At 53.9% G+C, this 22,341-nt stretch overlaps 1 protein-coding gene across 2 annotated transcripts; it reads left to right on the forward strand.

The window, feature by feature from the left end:
- Window positions 1-6,941: 6,941 nt before the first annotated feature.
- ENTPD2 (ectonucleoside triphosphate diphosphohydrolase 2) lies at window positions 6,942-21,028 on the forward strand. Of its 2 annotated transcripts, none has more exons than XM_084298984.1 (9): window positions 6,942-7,119; window positions 13,756-13,873; window positions 14,350-14,500; window positions 15,152-15,311; window positions 15,410-15,637; window positions 16,172-16,441; window positions 16,640-16,759; window positions 17,030-17,164; window positions 17,763-21,028. In XM_084298984.1, exons 1-9 carry the CDS (start codon window positions 7,009-7,011, stop codon window positions 17,961-17,963), a joined length of 1,494 nt encoding a protein of 497 aa, XP_084155110.1. In that variant the 5' UTR covers window positions 6,942-7,008; the 3' UTR covers window positions 17,964-21,028. The 2 variants fall into 2 exon arrangements, with proteins under 2 accessions (XP_084155110.1, XP_084155111.1); XM_084298985.1 differs by having other exon boundaries at window positions 16,175-16,441.
- Window positions 21,029-22,341: the final 1,313 nt, after the last annotated feature.

The following is a 22,341-nucleotide window of genomic DNA, read 5'->3' on the forward strand; positions in this document are numbered from 1 at the left end:
TATTGTTCCAGTCCCTGTGTGCTTCAGTGACTGTAAGAGGAAAAGCTTTGGGCTCGAATCTCAAGTGCATCAGGGTGAACTCTCACTTGCTGAGTTTAAAAGACACTGGCTCAGTGGGAGCTGCCCTAATTTTCACTTTTTTTTTGTTGCACTCCTTTATTTTTCTCCTGTACCAATGGAAAATGGATAAGCTTGCAGCCTTATTGCCCACAGATTGAAAAACAACTAAAAAAAGCCTTGCATTTGTGCGCAATGGGCTTGCTTAGTGCTGGAAGCTAGTGTGGGCATTCCCCAAATCTTCCCGGGCAGTCCTAGCATGGCTCTTGCTGTGTTGGTGAATCAGTTCAGGTGGAGATGTGAGAAGATGCACCCCAGGCAAACATCTCTGCTGGGTTGAGGGATTTGTCCCACCAGCAGGGCAGACCTCAGGCTGCCTGGAGTTTTTACAGCACTGCCTGTAATTTTGGACTCCTACATGCAAGGAAAGGAGCCGCTGTGGAGTAGTTCAGCAGAACAGTTTATGAAGCCCAGATGCCCAAGTCCTTCAGTTCATGCAGAATTCAAAGTGCCCAGAGATCCCTGGAGAAAGGCTTTGGGCTTGCTGGGTGGTTGGCCCAGACTGGCCTGAACTCTGCCAGAAATATACCTGTTTCCTCAGCTGAGTCCCCACTGTTAGGTCAGTGCTGGTCCTGACCCCAGACCCACAGATCTTGACTGGTCTGTATGTGGCCCTGGGACTGGGAGAAGGTTGCAGCTACTCTGAGCTGGGTGTGCATCCACGCTGTTCCCAGGCAGGACTGGGCTTGGTTTTGGTTTTGGGATTGGCTCTGTAATAAATGACTGAGTCCCAAATAGGATTGAAATTAAAGTTTACAATTTATTAAATGAAGAGAGGCAAGCAAACAGTGCTGGGTGAGCTGGGAGTCTCCGCTCCACGAAGACGCACACGAGCTACATCATGTGGCTGGTTTTTATGCTCCTAGGCTAATACATATTCATCACCACTTTTGGAAAAGGCAGGGTTATTATAATTAGTTCCCGGGATCTGAACCATCCCATGGATGCATGCATATCAGTCTCCGGTGGTCCCTCCGGGGGTCACTCGTACTGAAGGCTCATAGTCTTCCTCCCAGGCTTTGTCCTTCTGTTGTTCTTCAGCTTCCCTTCTCTCCTTATTTAGTAGTCTCTGGGCTAGATGTCAGAAACTTGTGTCTCGTGCAATAGTCAGCAGTTATGTCAAAAACTCACCCCTATTCTCTTATCTCCCAGACCCAAGTCTCAAGTTTTACCCTTCAAACCCTCTATTGACATGAACTGCTAGACTATTCTTTTTCAAGATACAAGAACTATATACACTAACCACTCTGTTTCACTTGGACTTGTGATTATACAAGGGTATGTAAGACAGAAGGTCACATTTCATCATGCTGCCCTAGCATTGTTCCATATTGACATGAATCAGATGAACATATTTCACAGTTCTTGAGATTGGTTTGGGAATTGGTTTTTGGATTGGTTTTGAGACTGAGAGTGGTGCTGGGGGATTCCTTTTCCCATGGGCCAAAGCACATGGCCCTTTGAGTCCAGTCCATGACCAAGGAGTGAGCTCCTGCCGTTACCTCCCTTCAATGTACTGCTTGAGAGCTGCCTATGTTGCTGAGAGGGGCTGTGCTCCTGCTAGGACAGCTTTTCAGGATCCTGCCATCCCAAATGTGTTGCTGCCCACTGTGAGGACTGTGCTGGTCTCTAACGAGCCCTTCTCCCTTTCTACCGTTCTCACTCCAAGTATGTCTGTAGAGTACCTGAGGCACCCCACTGCCCTCCCGTGCTCCCTCAAGAGCAGACTGGGACCTCTCATCTGGTCTGAGATCAATGTTTTGCTGTAGCAGCTCTTGAGTGTGTCATCAGGTTGCTTCAGCATTGTTCATGGCTAAGCATGGCTGATCTTATGGTGGCTCATCTTATTCCAGCTCATCCTCATCCCAAGATTATTGAGTACTCCCAGATGCATCTCCCTTGCACTTGCTCTCAGCTGAGAAACTTGCACATGGGAGCAGAAAAACCCATCACTAATCCCTCCCTTTGGACCGAGGTCTGTTGAAGTGACTCCAAGCACATCCCCTTCTTCCTGTTATTTCCCAACCACATATGGAGTTGCAGAGCCACTCACCAGTGCTCCCAGATGTGATGTCATCTTTTTCTGCTCAGTGAAGATGTTGAGAAGCCCAGCCCTGAGCAACAAGCAGCCCCCACCCACAGACAGCAATTCCCAGGGCCAGCACTCCATTCTCTGTCTGGGAGAGACTCTCAGCGAGTCCCTTTCTTTCCTTCCAGTTTTTCCACTCATCACTTACTCAGCCTGGCCAGCACTCTCCCAGGTGACCCTGTGTCAGATGCTTTTGTTAGAACAGGTGGGTTAGAAAAACTTCTTTCCTTTGTCTGGGAAACCAACAATCCTGAGATTTTGGGTGAGACTTCTTATCTTTGTTCCCCTTCTGCTGCTTTGTCCCTAGTGAGTATTTTGGCTGCAAGTCCGTCAGGGTGAGAACAGGCTTTGTTGCACAGTTGGGACAGAGCGGCACCAAGACCTTGGGAAACAATGCCTAGTGCCTCAGCCTGGCAGCTGCTGGTAATATAGAAATACATTCCAAGAGCCTGCAGATGCCCTGGGCATGCTGGTGCGAAGTCCTAATTCAGATTTACCTGGGACCAAGCACTCAGTGTTGACCCAGATATGGGGTGAGTAGAGGCAGAGCTGGGCCTCTGGATCTGGACCTCTCTTTGCCTGTGTCATCTGGCTGTTCCTCTGGGCTTGCTGGTAAGCAAAGGGACATCTGTAGTGTGTGACATCTCACAGAGATGCCTGCTCCTTCTCTGCATAGGCCCTGTAACGAAGGTGGCACCCTATATACAGGCTGCAAGTATGCAGAATTTGCATTAACTGACGGGGACCTTATTGCTGTCCCACAGCAAGCTTTGGACCTGTATATGGTTCATTATATAGCTATTTTAGGATACCATACATGTCTGGTCATGCTGAGGGTCTCTGTCCCCAGTGCTATGAAAGCAGGAGAACTGGCCCTTGAAATTTCATCTTGTCCCTCTGTCACTGGGGGACCTCAAGGCAGGATGGTGCTGGGGGGAGTGTCCCCCTTTTATCTGGTCATCCAACAGGTTTCTCAGCTGCTGCATGTCTTCTGAGCCCAGTGGGCTGGGGGCAATGGTCAGCTCCTTTGGGAACAGTTATAATGATGATGTGATGTGCTATAATGATGATGTGATGTGCAGAGAGCAGGAACAGTATCTTCCTCCATGGACCCCCTTTCCATGCCCCTGTCTAGGGTTGGCAGTGACTCCAGGCTGTAGCTGGGTGCTAAGTGGAGTACTTGCCTGCCTGGGCACCACTGCTGGGAAGTACTTGCCTGTCCAAGTACTGAGCTCCTGCAGGCAAGGCACCAGTGGTGTGATGACAGGGGGGCTCCAGAGGTGCTGGACAGACTTGATGTCTGCTGGGACATGGGGCCCCAAGACCTCTGCCCTTACCTTGCTGCGCAGCACAAAGACATGTAGGAGTGTTGTGGGGTGCCCAGAGGTGGCAGGGCAGCAGGGTGGCAGAGCAGCAGAGAGTCAGGGTGATCAGGCTGCACCAGGCTGGCTCCCTGCATGGTCACTTACACATTGAACCTGCTGGCTCAGGCAGGTCCTTTGCTTCATAATCTGGAGCCCTGCAAAGGTGACATCTGTGCCATTGGAGCACTTGCACTGCTGGCATCCAAACCCACGTGTCCTTGATTTTCTAATTCAAATGAAGCCGAGCTCTCTTCTTCTCATGGCATCAGGAAATCCTCTGCTCCATCCTCCATTGATGAGAAAACCCTCCCTGTCCCTTCCTTTCTTTTTTCCTGATAAATTCATTCATGCCTGAAGCTAATTTTATACTCCTTGGTACAGACAGCCCATATGGGATACCCACTTTAGTGCAGGTGCTGGGTCCTCCCTGTGGATATGGCTGGGTTGCAGGCAGAGGCACAACCCCACTTCCCTTCCCAGTGATAGCCCTAGTGAAAGGGGCAGGATGAGACATGACCACTCACAGGAGCCTCCCTCTGGGGCCAAAGCATCCAATGGCTGCACCTCACCAGACTGCTGGGGAACCATGGCTGATCTTCCATGCAGCAGCACCGTTTTGCACCACATATAGGTGCAGTATTGCTGAGATGTTTCTCTGGCTACTGCTGGGTTCACTTGTCTGTGACTCCTTTTGCATGGCTGGGAGCACATCCAGCCCACAAACATATCCCAGTGTCCAGTGCCTCCCTGTTTGTGCTGGAAGTTGAGTGTCCTGCGATATTATTGTTTTGGCTTTAGGCTGTGCTGGGGGCATGCCTGAAGGCACCACCAAGGGCCATGGAGCTGCTGTGTGAGCAGTGGTGCAGTGGAAAGGCGATTCATGCACAGCCATGCTGAAATGCTCCAGCAGTTCTTCACCCTGGAGTTCCCTGGGTGGGAAAGCAGGGCCAGCCCGAGGGACAGAGAAACAAGACATCAAGAATCAGCAGCAAATGGCCAAGCAGCTCCATGCCCATTGGGGCTTGGTGAACAGAGGGTGGCAAACGTGACTTTGTGTGGAGAAGGCCAAGGGGAGCAACCTTCCTTCAGTGAGAAAGCCCCCTGTTCCATACCACATATGGACAACCTGGGAACAGGATGGCTGACACTGTACATGGCCAAGGTACTAATCCAGCCATGTGCAGACTTTTGTAGGAGGATCCCACAGCACTGAGCAGCCACCTGACAGAAAGGCAGATATATCCCCATGTCTCTGAAAGCAAAATAAGGACAAAGAGCAAGGGACCATCCCTACCTCCACAGAGCTATTCCAGACCCATCCTTGCTCAATGCTAATCAGAGGAGCACTTGATTCCTCCTCAAACAGCCTCAGAAGACATCTTCTCACTGTTTATTCAGTCAAAACAATAAATGTGAGTCTTGGCAGCTATTGGGAAAAGTATTAAGGGTGTCTAGAGAAGATATTTTTGCTTCTGTGTTAATCCCTGGCATAGTTGCACCTGTGACAATTGCAGGTGTGCACCTCAGAAACACTACGTGGGTGAGAGGGAGGGCAAGAAGAGTCAAGAACAGTCAGATATTTCCCTGTGGAAAATTGAGAAGAGCCTATAAAGTCATCAGTGTTGCAGGAAGGCAGAGGAAATGGTACTCTGCTAAACCTCAGACCCAAGATTCTGCTCTTCTCTGGTATAAGCAGCAGACTTAAAAGAGGATTTTTTTTTTTTCCACATAAATCTGTACATGAATGTCTTGGTGTCCATTGATACAGGTTTTCTAGAGGTTAAATACTTAAAGGGAGGAGTTGGACACACCTGTTGGACTCACCAGTTAAAAGCGGAGGAGAAAGCCATGCCCTGCTGTCAGTGGGCACCAGCCCCTCTGTGCCCTTATTTAACCATTTATTTCCCCAGCTCCTGCTGCTGGTCACTTCTGGCTGCGCTGAGCTGAGCAGAGGGATATATGGGCTGATGATCTCCTCCATTTGCACTGTACAAGGGGCTTGCAGCCCTGCTTATGGGGCAGGAGAGGGTCCCCCTGTTTTGACCCCCAGCAAGCAGCAGGTGGAGGTCTCATCTTGTGCCCAGCTGCCTGCTCCCAGAGAGAAAAGCCCAGGAAAGATCTGTCTCAGAGGGAGGACAATGGTCTCATCCCTGGTGGATTGCCTTCCAGCAGCAGAGCCTCCATGATGTGCAGGGAAGTGGTGGCCAAGGGCATGCAGACCACAGCCCTTGGCAAAGGCAAGGGCCTCCTTAAAAGCCTGATGCCCCAGCAATAGTCAGGAAGTGCTTAAGAAACCCAAGTGCTGGTGCAATATGTGCTGTGTGCAGGGCAACTGTGAAAAGTGGCTTGCTTAAGAAAAAAAAATTAAGTGAGGCTGCCTGTGAGGAGCTAAAGTGTGACCCTCCTGCATGCAACTCATCTGGGCTGGAAGCCATGTCCTCCTTCAGACTGCTCTCCTTGGTGATATCTCCTTGTTTATTATTTTGTTCACTGTTTTATCCCTCTGTGTAAGCAAGCTCAAAATGTCCCCTTCAGAGCCCTTGGCTCAGTGCTCCATGTGGAAATGCATTTCATTATTCACTTGTGACCATACTAAAAACTATCTCAATATATGTCTGTATTCCTCATAGCAGTCATAAACTCTTTGTAATGATTAAAAGCAGTAATATATTTGTAACAGTTGACAGGTGAGACTCCTTCTCAGCTTTTCTGTTGCTTGCCTCCTACTAAACCCGCCGGGGTGCCCAGTGCTGGAGAGCCTCTGGCCTGAGGCAGGTGGGAGCCCCCCACTCCCTGTCCCAGGGCTCACAGTCCCCAGCCCTGCCAGGCCCTCACTTTCCCAGAGTTTGGCTGTGACAGGGGTGATGCTGGAACTGGGAACAGGAGGGGCTGAGTCCCACAGCCTGGGTGGTACACGGGTAGCCCAGGATGGGTTAAGGACAATGTCTGGGGCAGCAAGAAACTGGAACTGAGCCCTGAGATAAGGGGTAGTACCCGGGGAAGCGCGGGGACGGGCAGGGCGGTGCTGAGCCCCGCAGCAGGGGCGATGCCCAAGACGGGGGCCAGGTCTGGGCTGAGAGCTTGGTACAGGAGTTGAGGAATTGACGCCCGGGGGTCGAGTCCTGGCTCAGGGGCCGTGCCCGAGGTGGGGGGGACGGGGCCGAGCCCGGGGCAGGGGCAGGCACATAGACCGGTGCCGGCTCCCCGCTGCCCGACGGGACCCGTGTCCCGCCCGGGTGGGCCGGGGCGGCGGTGACTCAGCCGGGAAAGGCGGGCGAGGAGGAGGAGGAGAAGGAGGAGGAGGAGGAGGGGGAAGGGGACGGGGTAGGGGAAGGGGAAGGGGAAGGGGAGGAGGAGCAGGAGCCGCCGCAGCCACCGCGGAGCCTCTCACCTGCCCCCGCCGCCGCCGAGGAGCGGCAGCGCCCTCCCGGCCCCGCCATGGCCCGCCGGGTCGCCGCCGTCCTGCTGCTGCTCGCCCTCGGCTGCCTCCTGGGCATCCTCCTGCTCTGCCTCGGCTCCGGGGACGCGCGCGGCCCGCCGGGCTTCAAGGTGAGCGGCGGGGGGGTGCGGGTACGGAGGGGACAGGGACGCGGGGCACCGGTGGCATCTGGGCTACGGAGGCTGGGGGCCTCGGGAGGCCAGGGAGGGCACCCAGCTCTGGGGGTTCTGGGTGGGGGAGAGGCTCCGGGATGCGGGGACTCCCTGGCGCCAGCAGAGACTCGGAGCCGGTGGTCCCTGCGCTCCGGCCGAACCCGGCACCGCGGAACGACCGCGCCCTGCCGCCTGCCCTCGTTCACCTCGGAGGAGCCTTCGGAGCGCAGCAGAACACCAGAGGGCCGGGGGTGTGGTGCCTATGGCCAGGCTTCTGGGATGGGCGCCCCGGGCGCTGCTGGGCTGCAGCTGCACTGCCTTAGCTGGCACTGCAGGGCAAGAAATGCGCTTGCCTATGAAAATGTGCTGGTGTTTGTTGTTTTCTTGGTTTCTGTGTTTGTTTGTTTAATTTTACATTCAGGCACCGAAGGAAGTTCCCGAACAATTTATTGTTGCCAAAGTCCTCTGATTGACTCCTGCTGTGCAAGTATTTTGTTTTAAAAAGGTCTTGTTTCTTTCAGTGACGGACAGCTATTCCATGGGGAGCAGGCTCTTGTCCTGGAAAGTGGTTCATCCACAACCCCCTCTTTCTCATCCCTCTTTCTGACTGCCAGATGTGTTGCCTTCTCTCCAGATTTGTCAGACGTAATCAACATTAGGTTGAGAAAATGAATGGGCTTAGCCAGGATGATACTCCCTGGTTGTTAGTATAACCACTAAAAATTAACTCGTTTCCTATAACACATTTCTGTGCCACTCATTTCCATGTGCTGTGGCAGTTAGGGGCTGTGCTCATAGTTGGTTTCCAAGCTGATTAAGTCTCTTTGGACATGGGGGAATTAGAACTACTGTTGCTGAGACCCATCTGTATTTGCAGAGCTTTGGTCAGTCTGGGAAACCTTTTATCCTCCTGCAGTTGATTCCTATCTGGAGCTTTAAGCCAGTTGTGTTCATGCAGCACTGCAGTTTGGGGTTGCACAGAAGTGCCTGAGGCTAAGCGGCCCAGCCCAGAGACCTGGGGTTTTGCCCCATTCCTGGATGGAGCAAGTGCAGCAGGGTTGGCACCATGGTGCTTTTTCCTGGAGGGATGCTGCTGGGCAGGCATGGGGAGAGGTAGTTTTACACAAAGCTTAGGGCTGTTTTGGGGATGCAAAGATTTGTCTTATTCGAATTCAGCCCAAAATGCACCAACACAGGGTGAAGTGCTTGTTTTGGACTCACTTGGCAGCCCCAGCCAGCCCAGGGCTCTGGCCTGGATGCTGGTGAGCTGTAAGATTTGTCCCAACCCTCGTGCTGCTCTGCCATCACCAACAGCCATTTCAGCATGGGGGGGCAGCCCCAATCTCTGTCCCTTCTCCCCAGAGGAGACAGCCCTCCAGCTTAATGCTGCTTTGGGGTACATTACATGCCCCTGCTCTCCTCCTGCCGTCCCTGGTCAGGGAGTCAAGGGGCCAGCTCCCGCTGTAGGTGCCATGCAGGGCTGTGGCATGTGCCTGGCTGGCCTCCTCTAGAGCCCCTGTGCAGCCAGCCAACCATGTGGCAACGGGGAGCCTGGAGCAATGTCCTCAGCCCTTAAGAGGCAGAAGGAGGGGCAGAGGCAGCAAACCAGAGATACTCCAGCCCTCCAACTACCCAGTAGCTCCCCTGCCTTGGGCTGTGTTTAGGAGCTGGCTGCACCTCTGCTTGTGCCATGGCTTGCATGGGGTGAAGATGCATGAGCGTGTGGATCCTGTGGAATCCTGCTAGCCTCGGGATCAGCACTAAAATCAGGCCCTGTTTGCTGGTTTGTTCTGCTCAGTTTAGGGTGGCAGCCAGAGTTAAGCTATTATTGTGATCAGTCCTGCTCCTTTGTGGCTGGGGGGGACTGTGGGCCCATCTTCCCCTCCCACTCTGGGCAGGACATCACTGTCCTTGCTGGCTTGGTCCACATTAGTAACAGCTTCTGGATGACAGCTCAGTTCACTTATGAGCTAAGGCTGACCCACAGCTCTACCTCTTCTCCTTCTAGCTCCTTTGCTTGGAATATAGCCCTAAAAATACCCCAGATTATTTATTCTGCTGTGAGAGGGACCGCAGAGCACAGTCTTCTCCTTTCTTTCTGGGTACACAGCTGAGCTTATGGCACCATGGCCTTACAGCTCTGAGCTGTTGTCTTTCCTTTTGCAAACCTTCCTCTTTTTTTTTTTTTTTTTTTTCCCTTCTTTTGGCAAATCTCTTCACTGGCTTTTATAAAGCCTGTCAGGTTTGTTCCCTGTGAGCCATCCTGGGGAGAGCTTTGGTTCCTGTGGCAGGAGACCTGCTGTAACCTGCAGCACCCTCAAGGGAGGTGGGCTCCATTGTGGGGCCAAGCTGAGCCCACACTGTACTGTGGAACAGCCCAGAGAGCCCGTGGGTGGGGAGGGATGAGGATCTTGGGCCATGAAGCATGGCTGTGGGGCCTGACACCAGCTGCAGTGAGCTGGGCTGTTCTCAGCACCCCTCCCTGCCTCCCCCAAGGGTGTGGGATGTTTCTGGGCAGCCTTTGGGGCTGTGCTGTGTTTGTCCATTGGGCAAAGCCACATGTTTTATAGGAACCCCAAGCCCTACCTGCGGTTTTGCCCTGTGGCCTTTGAGGACATCGACACTGTGTCCTCTCTGTGGGGACTGAGCTGCTCTGGCTGTGGCTAAGGAGGCCACAGGCCACACGGGATCACTGTCCTCATGTGGGGCTGTGCTGGGACTGTCCCCGGTCCTGCAGCATCACTGGAGTCAGGCTGGTGGGTCCTATAGATAGAAAAATTGTCTCTTCCTATGCTGCCAGGAGATGCTGGTGTCATGGGACTCCCACAGGCTGGGGACAGGGCTGTAGACATGCGTGTGAAGCCTGCCAAGCCCTGTGACTCTGGCAGCTAAGCAGGACAGGGCCAGTGAGAGGGGTGATGGAAGCCAGGCACCAGCACAGGAGAGTGCCAGGACATCATTGTGTCCCTCCAGTCCTTGTGTTCACCCAGCTTGTTGGCAGGCGCAGGACACCTTGGCTGAAGAGCTGAGGCAGGACTTACACTGTAAATCACTAATGAGATGGGCTTTTGGTGGTGCTTTTCTCCAGAGGCTTGCCGTGTGCAGAGCCCTGTACGTGACTCACCTGAGGCTCCCAGTGCTGCCATAAGCCTCTGTCTATGTGCCTGCACAGCAGCTCATGCTGGCTGCACTGGTGACAGCCGCATCCCCCACAAAGGGGCCAAAGTGGCAAAGGAGCTAAGAGCTCACCCTGGTACTCATTTCAGGAGACCACTGGGCTGGGTGTCTGAGCTCCCTGCACCCCCGGCTACCCCCAAGCCCTGCAGGGTGCACGTGGCCCAGGTAGGGGCTGTGACAGGGACAGGGGCTAGTGCTGGCACCAACAAAGCCCTGCTGTGGGTGGCAGACCTTGTCCCTAGCAGCCATTCAGATGCCGGAGGAACATGTGTACCCTGGGTCTGCAGGAGAGGATGTGGCATCTGCTTCATCTCTGGGACCCTCTCAGACATCTGGGTCTGGCCTCTGCCCTTTCATACACACACATGCACACATGGCCTTCCACTCCTGCTCGCTGCCACTCAGCTGCTGGGCCAGGCAGGCAGTGCTGGCCAAGCTACCAATGGCCAGGGAAGACGGGCCCCTCCACAAAGACAGGCTGGGATGCAGAGTCCTGTGGAGGCCAGGAACAGGATCAGGCAGGGCTGGCACACTGCACTTCCCAAGGCAGCCTGGCTCCCGCCACATGCCATGCAGAGGCCCTGGTTCCTCTTGTGCAGGGGCAGCCAGGGTGCAGGACATGACATAGCGCCTGTCTGTGCCGGGAGCTCCTTTCAGCAGTCCTGTGCCCAGCTCCTGGGGCCAACCTCTTTCCAGCACTTTGCGTTGCCACTTGTTGTTACCTCATCTGGATCCCAATGCTGCTGCCTATGGCACCCATATTCCCATGGGTCCCTCACCCACAACTCCTTGGGCTGCTGCCCATCTTCACCCCACACCTCACAGCAATGGGTTCTGCCCCACAAGAACACTGGGGTCCAAGAGGACACTTAGAGGTGGCTTAGAGCACATGGCAGAGGGACATGCCTGCTTGGGGCAACTGGTTCTGGTTCTGCAAGATGCCCAGCAGTGTGACCCAAATCTGACACATCCCCCAGAGAAGCTGCTCCAAGCTGTAGCCAGGCTGGTGATACACTGAAATGGGAGTTGTGGATTCTATGAGGAAACGCATGCCCTCAGGCAATGCCACTCCCCAGCTGCTGCCTTAGCAGCCACAGAGGAAACCTGCATACACAACAGGAATCTTAGTGGAGGTGGTGTGGGTGGGAGTCAGCTCTGGGGTTGGGGGGCAGCCTCACTCACCCCACAGAGCTCTGTACATGCCCTAGGAGGGGGCATGGTGTCAGGGCTGCAAGACCCTACTGAGTGTGCTTGGCTTACTGTGGGTCTGAGCATGCAGCACAGCTGTCCCAGGCACACACCCACACATGCCTATGCACATATGTACATGAGAACACACATTCACACACACACACCTAAATGCACACACATGCATACAAACCGGCACCCATGTCCACACAAACTCATGCCTGCATAGCTGCGTGCATCCACCCTCTCACATGCACATGTACATGTACGCCCATGTATGTACATCCATACACAAGCATGTCCACACACATGCATCTACATGCACATCTGCACCCCCAACACGTGCACCCCCCACCACAGCTCTCCAGGAGCTGGAAGCAGCCAACCCCACACCAGTGCTTTGTCATGGGACATTTCCCCAAACGCCACAGGCATGTAGAGCTTCCCCTGCCCACCCTGAGTATGGCCATGTGTCTGAGCTGGTGTGGCCATGTCTGTCCCTGCTTTGTGGTCAGTGTTGTGTCCCCAGAGCTGCTCCCACTGGGCTATTCACATCCTTTGTTTGTGGTACCAGGCATCCCCAGCGCTGTGAGTGTTCAGCACTCATCCTCTTAGCCTCCTGCTTCAGCACTTCTTAGCCCCTGCTGCTCCTCAGCTACTCCCATTTCCAGCCCATCCCCTTGGCAGGCTGCAGCCTCCCCCTGCATCACCCCAGAGTTGGTGACACAGGGGCAGCACAAACCCCCAGACTGTCCCTGGTGTCGCAGCTCTGCTCAGCCCTGGGGGCTGAGGGTGAACTGTTGATGCTTTCCCTTTGGTGAAGATCTGTCATCCAGCTAATAATAATATAAATCAGGGGTTGCCTCAGCACACTGGCACCAATTCCCCCTTCTTCCTGGCCACAGAGGGGGACTCTCGGCTTTTGTCCAAGGGCACAAAGCAAAGCACTGCCTGTTAATGGGAGATGAGGGAGACTGTGGCAACCGGGGGGGGGGGGGGGGGGGGGGGGGGCGGTCACACACGTTGAAAATGGTTCCCAGGGGAGCAGGGAGGCACTGTCTGTTGTGGGGCCAGCTGTTCACATGGAAATGGGGGTTGCTTCTGAGGGGGGATCCTCAGGTGACCTTTCCCATGCCCCAACACTTTATTTCTGCTTCTTCTGACAAGCTAAAAGTAAGCTACCCAAAACTGAACCCTGCAGCCACCTGACCTGGAGCCCACTCTGCAGCTGGCTGAGGACAAGGACAGGCAGCAATGGGGCAGTGACTCAAAGCCAGATGATGGCCCCACAGGCCGAGCTGGTTGTCTGTCCCCATGGGACCCAACCAGGCAGGCCTGGGGCAGCTCAAGGGCATTGGGCTGGGAGAAGAGCAGCCTGCCCCTGGGGTTCATGTGGGTGTTTGGCAGGGATTTATGGGATGCAGGTAAAGCCATTGTTTAGTCCAGGTTTAAGTCTTAGGTAGTTTCACTCTGGAGAGGTGGTCAGCTGGGGCAGCACTGAAACATCTTGTGTTCAGCCCCAAGCTAGCAGCCTCCTCTCCAGCAGAAAAGCAGCTCTGGCCACAGTGTGAAGAGGCCCAGGCAGGCAGCCCTGTGCCCATGGACAGCTGAGTGAGGCAAAGGGGTCTGGGGCCTGGGGGCTGCCAGTGGCATGGCACAGGGCAGCTTCTCCCCAGGAGCTGGGGAACTGTTTGGCAGGAGAGAGCAGGGGTTATTTATAGCTGCAGAATGGGCAAGCCTTACAAGGGCAGGGAGGGATGAGGTGGCTGGCTGCCCTTCTTTGGAGTGCTGCGTCCCCAGGCGGCTGCCCTCAGGTGTCCTCCCTGCTGGCCTGAGGGGCCACAGCTCAACACAGCTGCCTGCTGCAAGGAGCAGTGCTGTGGGGATGGGAGCAGGGGGCAGCACCTCTCGGTCCATGCTCAATGAGGTGAGGGGGTCCCTATGCCCAAAGAGCCAGTCCCCTTGGTGTGCTGAGCAGCATCCCAGGTCAGCAGTGTCCCTCTGGGCAGAGTGCCCCACTCCCAGAAACATCCCAGGCCAGGCAAGATCCTGGTATGGACAGGCAAGACCTCACTCATGGTGCTCACCCCAAGAGAGGATGCTCCTCCACTGCCCTGAGGAGCTGGCTGAGGATGGTGGGACTCAGCTCAGTAACTTCCCTGGAGGCAGCCAGGGGCAGCCAAAGGGGCTCCTACCCTCTGGGCCTGATTCCTGCCTCTCCACCTGCAGTATGGCATCGTGCTGGACGCCGGTTCCTCCCACACCGCTATGTTCATCTACAAGTGGCCTGCGGACAAGGAAAATGACACTGGGGTGGTCAGCGAGCACAGCATGTGTGACGTGGAGGGTAAGGGCTGTCCCTGCCCCCTGGGTGGCACATCCCCTTGCTGGCAAGTGACCATGGCGGTCCACATGGCCTGACTTCTCTCCCTGTGCTTTCACCAGGGGCAGTGAGGTGTTAAAAGGGGTCTGACTCTGTTCTCAAAACCTCCCCCAAGAGAAATGTGCTGTAAGGGTGGTGGCAGTTTGTCTTTTCCTGGTATGCATCATACCTCCAGAACACAATTCAGCTCATTGCCTAGCCCAGCAAGGAGCAAGGGGTGTTTTTTTGCTATCCATTTATCCAACCTTTTCCAAACTGCCACCAAGTGAGGGATGCAGCATGGGCAGAGATGTGGCTAAGCTCTGGCTATTTGGACAGCCATGTGAACAGCTATAGCAACGCTCAGCTCTACTGAACATCCTGGGAGGGGCAAAGCTGCTCACTGAACATTGTCCCACCACCTACATGGCTGCAGGGCAATGCAGTTTCCCTCTCCACAGGTCCTGGCATCTCCAGCTACAGCTCCAACCCTCCAGCTGCTGGGAAAAGCTTAGAGCACTGCCTGAACCAGGCTCTGAGAGATGTGCCCAAGGAGAAGCATGCGGTGACTCCGCTCTACCTGGGCGCTACAGCTGGCATGCGCCTGCTCAAGTGAGTGTTGGCTCTGGCTGTGCCAGCTGCCTGGCCTCAAATGTTACTGGGGAGGCCTTACCTCACCACCCCTCCATCCCACCACCCATGGTGGGGGTGGAAAATGTGAAGGATGGCTGTGAAGTCACCCCTTTGCCAGGCAAAGCTGTCCCCTGCCTCCAGATTCCCCAAGGCAGTGGCTCTGTGTGCCCTGCAGAGCTGCTAGGGAATGCCATGCTGCAGGAGATGCTCTTCAGGACACAGTCCCTCTGTACTCCCCATGTGGGACGAAAAGGGGCACTAGAGGTCTGGAGGGGCAGCTCCAGGATAACCCACCCCTTCTTTTTGGCTAGCTAGGAACAAAGCCCCCTTGTACTTACTGCCAGCCCAATTTGACACAATGAAGATATTATCCCCCAAATCCACATGAGCAGACAGTCCTGCCCCATTTGCCTGGCCATCAGAAAGAGAGAACACATCCACCTCTGCCTCCTGGCTCCTTCCCTAGCTGAGACAAGGAAATTAGCTGGGTTTTGGGGGATGTCCCAGCAGGTACATGGGTAAGAGTTCCCCACCTGCCTGTGGTTAGCTCCCACATACTGGCAGAGCCAGAGAGTTACACAGCTCTGACTCTGCCCCTTGCACTGCTGCATGTTTCCATCTTGCCTGCAGCATTGCAAACCTCGAGGCCTCGAATGCCGTCCTCAGTGCAGTGACTGCCATGCTGAAGTCATACCCCTTCAATTTCCGGGGAGCAAAGATCCTGTCAGGGGAAGAGGAGGGGGTGTTTGGCTGGGTCACAGCAAACTACCTCCTGGAGAACTTCATCAAGGTGGGCAAAGGAGCCTGGTGCCCAGCAGGGCTGGCTGCACTGGCCAGACTGCTCTGCACCTAACTGCTTCCTGCACCTGTTACTGTCTCTTTGCCCAGCGCGGGTGGCTTGGGGAATGGATCCAGCCCAAGAAGAAGACACTGGGGGCCATGGACTTCGGGGGTGCTTCCACACAGATCACCTTTGAAACCAGGGACACCATTGAAGACCCCAGAAATGAGGTGATGCTGAAGCTGTATGGCCAGCCATACAAAGTGTACACCCACAGCTTCCTCTGCTATGGAAGGGACCAGGTCCTCAAGAGGCTGCTCTCAAAGCTCCTCCAGGTACTGGCACGTGCTCACCCAGGGACGCTGGCTATCATCACACCAGCATTTATACAGGTTGGGAGGTGCTGCACCCCAGATCCTTCAAAACACTGCTTTAGACCTGTGATTACCTCCTGGGTTCAGGTTCAGGAGCCAGGGCAAGAAGGGGATGATTTGCAGAGAACCTAGGGTTGCTGGGACTCATGCTTTCTCTGTGGGCTTCTTCCAGCCCTGCTTTCCAGGACAGCCCTGGGGGGTCAGCTGCACACATTTCCCAGCCAACTCTTGGTTTTTGCCCCCTAAGCAACACCCATGGTTCCAGGGCTTCCTCCCACCCTCTCCATAAGGTGTTGTATTCAGCCTGTGCCAAATGTCCTGAGTCATCTCGAGACAACAGTGGCAACTGCTGTCTCCCGCAGTCCTTTGCATCCCAGGCTTGTCAGCATCTCCATGGTGGGAACCAGAGCCAAGCAAGTGGTGCCAGGGCTGCTGTGGCACAGGGGAGACAGGGTGATGGCACAGCTCACAGGGGCCCATGTGTTGCTCCTCCAGCAGGCTGAGAACTACCAAGCAACTGTCCCCAATCCCTGCTGGCCCACAGGCTACCGCAAGAGCCTGTCATTGAGCAGCATCTACGATAGCCCCTGCACAGAGAAGGAGAGGCCCAGCCTTCCCCTCAACACCTTCGTCACCATGGCTGGCACTGGGAATGGGAGCCTCTGTGCTCTGCACGTCAGCAAGCTCTTCAACTTCACCACCTGCTCCTTCTCCCGCTGTTCCTTCGATGGCATTTTCCAGCCTGAGGTTTCAGGAAACTTCATTGTAAGTCCCAGCATGGAGCAGGGTGGTGGTCTGGCTGTAGGATCTGCAGCAGTCCCCTGGCTCCCAAGTGTCATTTGTCAGCAAAGTCAAACCCCATCTCTGCAAGAGCGGTTGCTTGCATCCACCACAGGTTACGCTAGCTCTCTGTGGTGAAAGAGTTTGCTCCCAGCCTGTCCTACAGGTGTTTCCATTCCTCAGGCCTTCTCTGCCTTCTTCTACACGGTGGACTTCATTCAGACAGTGATGGAGAGACCTGTACACTTGCCCAAAGACCTGAAGGATGCTGCTGAGACCATCTGTGCCACCAGCTGGAGTGAGGTGGGCTCCCCTGGCACAGTGGGAAGGAAAGGGGTGATTCATGTGGGGCATCTCCTGGGCTTTGGAGGGGGCTGGGTGTCCTGGCACCTTCCCATAGCATGTAGTAGGGAAAGGGTTGGTGATGGCTTCCACATGGGACCAGGAGAGGTTCAGGTGGGTATAAGAAGTGCCTTGGCCAGCCAGATGCTACTTAGAACTTCGGGCTCCATAAACAAACCCTGGAACATACTGGCCTGACCCCCTTTCTCTCTCTTCATGCATCTCATCCAGCTGCTCCAGAAGGCTCCTAAACTGGAGAAGAGGCTGTCAGATTACTGTGCTACCAGCATGTTCGTTTATTTGCTCACCACCAGAGGGTACAACTTCAACAACCATTCCTTCCCAAATATTGCCTTCCAGAAGAAGGTGGGTAACATCAGAGCACATATCCATCCCATAGTATTCATTTGACACTAGGCCAGAAAGCGCTACAGAAGCGATCATCCCAAACCAAGAAAGAGCCAAGCAATGTGTGAAGAAAGATCTTGGGGAAAAGAGGCAGGATGGGACTCAGTTTTGGGGTTTATATTTTGGGATATTGAGAAAAAAATGATCTGAGTTGACTGTAGGGTGGTCAAGGAGTCAGGAATTTCAAAGTCCTCCAGTTTGTCCTTGGCCCTCAAAACACTACTGATCTCAACCTACTATTTGGTCAAGCTCATTGGGAAATTACCTCAGGGTAGTATCCCACTTTTACCAAGTCCTTTCACCTACATGAACTGTGGGATGGGCAGCAAAGTCAGGATGACCCTGCTCCCACCAAATTAGTTCAGCAAAGCCACCAGGTCACTGTTTTGTCCCTGGGCTAGCTGGACCCACAGGCAAGCAAGGACTCAGGGTGCTGTGGACTCCTCCAGACTTCTCTTCTTGATTGAGCTGATAGTGAAATGGTCCCTGGAAGGTCCCTTGCAGTCCATGGGGCTGGACTGACCAGGGTGGTGACCATGCCAAGCTGTTTCCACAGGCAGGAGAAACCTCCATCGGCTGGGCCCTTGGCTACATGCTGAACCTCACCAACATGATCCCAGCAGAGAAACCTGCTTCCCACAAAAGCATGCTGTACAACTACTGGGTCATCCTCATCCTGCTTTTTGTGGTCACCACCCTGATAGCTCTGGTGACTGCTGTTTACCTGCTCCGCCACAGCAAGTCCAGCGCAATCTAGCTGCAGGGACGGGACAGGCCTTTGTCTGCAGGAGCCAGCACCATCCTTTCTGCTGAAGTCTGAATACTTGGGTTGCAGCAAGTGCTTGGAGATACTGTCCTCTGACACCCAATGCCATCTGCCCTGGAGGGAAAGCTGCCCCTTTTTGCCTTCCCCTTGCTTTCAAGCAGCAGAAAAGGTAGGGATGGACAAAAGAGGACTGCTGACCCTGCAGTGCAGCAGGAGCAGAATGTTTTAAGGGCTTCCCAGTACTACTCAGGGACGGATGCTAGAGCAGTCTCAAGGTTAGGACATCTGTTTCTGGGGCATCTTTCTACCACCAGACCTGGGCTGGACTGGGCCAATGAGTCCAGACAACTGCAGGACTTTATTCTCGTGTGCATGGGGAAGGTGGAGAATATCACTCTAGCCCATACAGCTGACCTCACTATCCTGTCCCTGGAGAATCAGCCGAGACAGGGAAGCTCCGGGCATCACCCAGAACCTACACTGTCTTTCTGGCTGATGCACAAGCTCCAGTGACCTTCCCGAATGCCAGATCTTGACCTGGACTTCCACCTGCCTTGAAAGGGCCCTTTCCTCTACTCAAAGGGGCTTTGGTAGGGGCTAAGCAACAACCAGAGCAAGCAGCTTCCCAAGCCTCTTCTTCAGCAACCATATGCAGTGCCTTTCTCATTCCAGTGGTTCCTAGGCCAGTCTCACCTTTGCCACAGCCAGTGCCTCCTCTGGCTCCCGGGTGCATAGGTGACAGAGTTGCTGCATGAGTAAGGCTTTCTGCTGCTTTAGGATTTGAATCCTACATCACCCCAAGCCAAACAGCTGGGAGGATGTGCCTTCATGTCTGAATGAGTAAAAACAGGGACATGGAAATGTGCAGAAAGGTTTGTGTTTTTTGTTGTTGTTCCTGTTGATTTTTTTTATATAATCAGAAATAAATCTTTGTAACCATTCCTATGGCTTTGTCACCACCATAGCAACAGGCTGACAAAGCCTGGCTGTCCCACAGGTGTAGTGCTGCTGGTGGGCTCTGCTTGGACACAACCACACGTAGAGCTCTGCCTGAAAGACTTGGTCTCTTGCAACCTGCCCAGTGCTCAGACACAGCCATGGTTTTATATGCTTTACCAGTCTGCAGAATTCCCCAAGTCAAGACAAAGTGGGCTTGAAATCCCACTCCAGGCTTAGGCCCACCTGGAAGTGGAAGCCAACCACAGCTGAGAAGTTCAGGCTTCCTGAGCACCAAGAACTCAAGTCACCCCAACGGTGCAAGTAGGTAGTGCTCAGCATAGCTCTGTTCCATGCAATCACTTCTGCACTCACAGGTGCACACAGGAAAGGCTTTGCTGCCCAGCCATGGCAGCAGAGCAGTCAGGAACTTGTCGATGCAGGTTGCTCTGAGCTGCCAGGCTCACAGAACCACTGCAGCATCCACCCAGCAGTGGGACAGCTGTGCAGGGCCCATCCTGACTCACAGATCCCATCTGCTAACAGCCCGCTGCCCTCAGCACTTTCCTCTATGCACCCCCAAGAGAGGAGCAGCTTCTCACTGCCCTCCTTGTGCTTGCAGACAGTACCAGCTCTCCTCCTTGGGTTTGCTCAATTACTGATGTCCTTCCCTAACAACGCACTGCACTGAACTTTTCTCTAAGCCTCTTTGACGTTAGCTGTTCTGATGGTTGCTCCCCATCTCTGTGTAGGGACAAATGGAATTCTAGTTTTAGATGATGTTAGCCCACACAACCACTTTCAATTCCCAGCCTGTTGTTTGTCCAGAACAGGAGCTCCCTCCGGCGGCCAGACACAGATACTCCAAGGTCTCAAACACAAGGAAGCCTTTCTGTTCTCTTTGAAGCTGAATAGCTGCTGTCCTGCTTTAAGAAATTAGCTTGATTCAAAAACCATCTAAGAAATTCAGCTGCAACTGAATCAGAGCTGGACATCCACTAAAAGAAGCCAGGTTGACCTAGTCATGACTTGGGGTTTACGGGTAGGAAAAAAATCAAAGAGATTCTTGATCTTGCCACATGCCTCTCTGGACATCTGTGATTCAAGACAGTATCCTTCCATCCCAGTGGGTAACAGGTCCGGATGCAGAGTCTGAGCTGGCCAGGTGCCATGACTTGCCAGCAAGCAAGGCAGGCGATGTACAGACTGGGCTTTGGGCATGTATGCACCCTTGCTCCCTTTGTGAGGGCAGAGATGGCGCCCAAAGAGGCTGTGCAGCTGTAGGGCTTAGACCAGCCCCATCTGGGAACTCAAGAAAAGCCTTGCTGTTATGAGGGTAAAGAGACTGTGACTGACTATGCTCAAGAAACAGAATGTTTGTGGCAACAGCTCTGCTGCCTCATAGCTTAGCCTAGGTATGTCCATGTTTGGAGACATTTCACAGCCCAGTGCTTTTAGATTGTAAGTACTGTAGTCTCCAGGAGACCAGATGTCCTGGTTTCAGTTAGGACAGAGTTAATTTTCTTCCTAGTAGCTGGTAGAGTGCTATGTTTTGGATTAGGATGAGAAGAGTGCTGAAAACATGTTGATGTTTTAATTGTTGCAGAGCAGTGCTTACACCAAGCCAAGGACTTTTCAGCTTCTCGCTCTGTCCTGCCAGCGAGCAGGCTTGGGGGGCATCAAGAGCTGGGAGGGGACTGACCCAGGACAGCTGGCCCAAACTGGCCAAAGGGGTATTCCATACCACCTGGGGTCATGCTGAACAACAGATAGGGGTGGCTAGCCAGGGTGTGGGGGCCGGCTGCTTGGGGATAGGCTGGGCATCGGTCAGCAGGTGGTGAACAACTGCATTGTGCATCACTTGTTTGTACACATTATTATTAGTAGTACTATTATCATTATTGTTATTATTATTATCCTGTCTTAATAAACTGTCTTTATCTCAACTCACAAGCTTTATTTTCCCGTTTCTCTCCCCTATCCCAGAGACAGAGGGGGGAGGGTGAACGAATGGCTGTGTGGTGTTTAGCTGCCATCTGGGTTAAACCACAACACCAGATTACAGAGTCACAGAATGACAGAATCATCTAGGTTGGAAGAGACCTCCAAGATCACCTAGTCCAACCTCTGTCCTAACGCCACCGAGTCCTCCACTAAACCATATCACTAAGCTCTACCTCTAAATGTCTTTTAAAGACCTCCAGGAATGGCGATGCAACCACTTCCCCGGGCAGCCCATTCCAATACCTCACAACCCTCTTGGTAAAGTTTTTCCTAATATCCAACCTAACCCCGCCCCCCGCCCCCCCCCCCGGCACAACTTTAGCCCATTCCCCCCCATCCTGTCACCAGGCACATGGGAGAATAGACCAACCCCCACCTCGCTACAGTCTCCTTTAAGGTACTTACAAAGAGCAATAAGGTCGCCCCTGAGCCTCCTCTTCTTCAGGCTGAACAAACCCAGCTCCCTCAGCTGCTCCTTGTAGGACTTATTCTCCAGACCCCTCACCAGCTTCATCGCCCTTCTCTGGACTCGCTCAAGCACCTCGATGTCCTTCTTGTAGCGAGGGGCCCAAAACTGAACACAGTACTCAAGGTGCGGCCTCACCAGAGCCAAGTACAGGGGGACAATCACTTCCCTAGACCTGCTGGTCACACTGCTTCTTATACAAGCCAGGATGCTGTTGGCCTTCTTGGCCACCTGAGCACACTGCTGGCTCATATTCAGCTGACTATCAATCATCACTCCCAGGTCCTTCTCTGCCTGGCAGCTTCCCAACCACTCCTCTCCCAGCCTGTAGCTCTGCTTGGGGTTGTTGTGCACTTGGCCTTGTTGAACTTCATACAGTTGACCTCAGCCCATCGGTCCAGCCTATCCAGATCCTCCTGCAGAGCCTTCCTACCCTTGGGCAGATCGACACATGCACCTAACTTGGTGTCATCTGCAAACTTACTGAGGGTGCACTCGATCCCCTCATCCAGATCATCAATAAAGATATCAAAGAGGACTGGCCCCAGTACTGAGCCCTGGGGGACTCCACTAGTGACTGGCCTCCAGCTGGATTTGACTCCATTCATCACAACTCTTTGGGCCCGGCTATCCAGCCACTTAATCACGCAATGAAGCGTGCGCCAGTCCAACCCATGAACTGGAGAATGCTATGGGAAATGATGTCAAAAGCCTTGCTGAAGTCAAGGTAGACCACATCCACAGCCTTTCCCTCATCCACCAAGCGCGTCACTTTCTCATAGAAGGAGATCAGGTTCGTCAAGCAGGACCTGCCTTTCATAAACCCATGCTGACTGGGCCTGATCACCTGGTTGCCCTGCAAGTGCCATGTGATGACACTGAAGATAATCTGCTCCATGAGCTTCCCTGGAACTGAGGTCAAACTGACAGGCCTGTAGTTCCCCAGGTCTACCCTCCGGCCTT

This window comes from Netta rufina (assembly GCF_964035555.1).
Source record: "Netta rufina genome assembly, chromosome: 20".
NCBI lineage: Eukaryota > Metazoa > Chordata > Aves > Anseriformes > Anatidae > Netta > Netta rufina.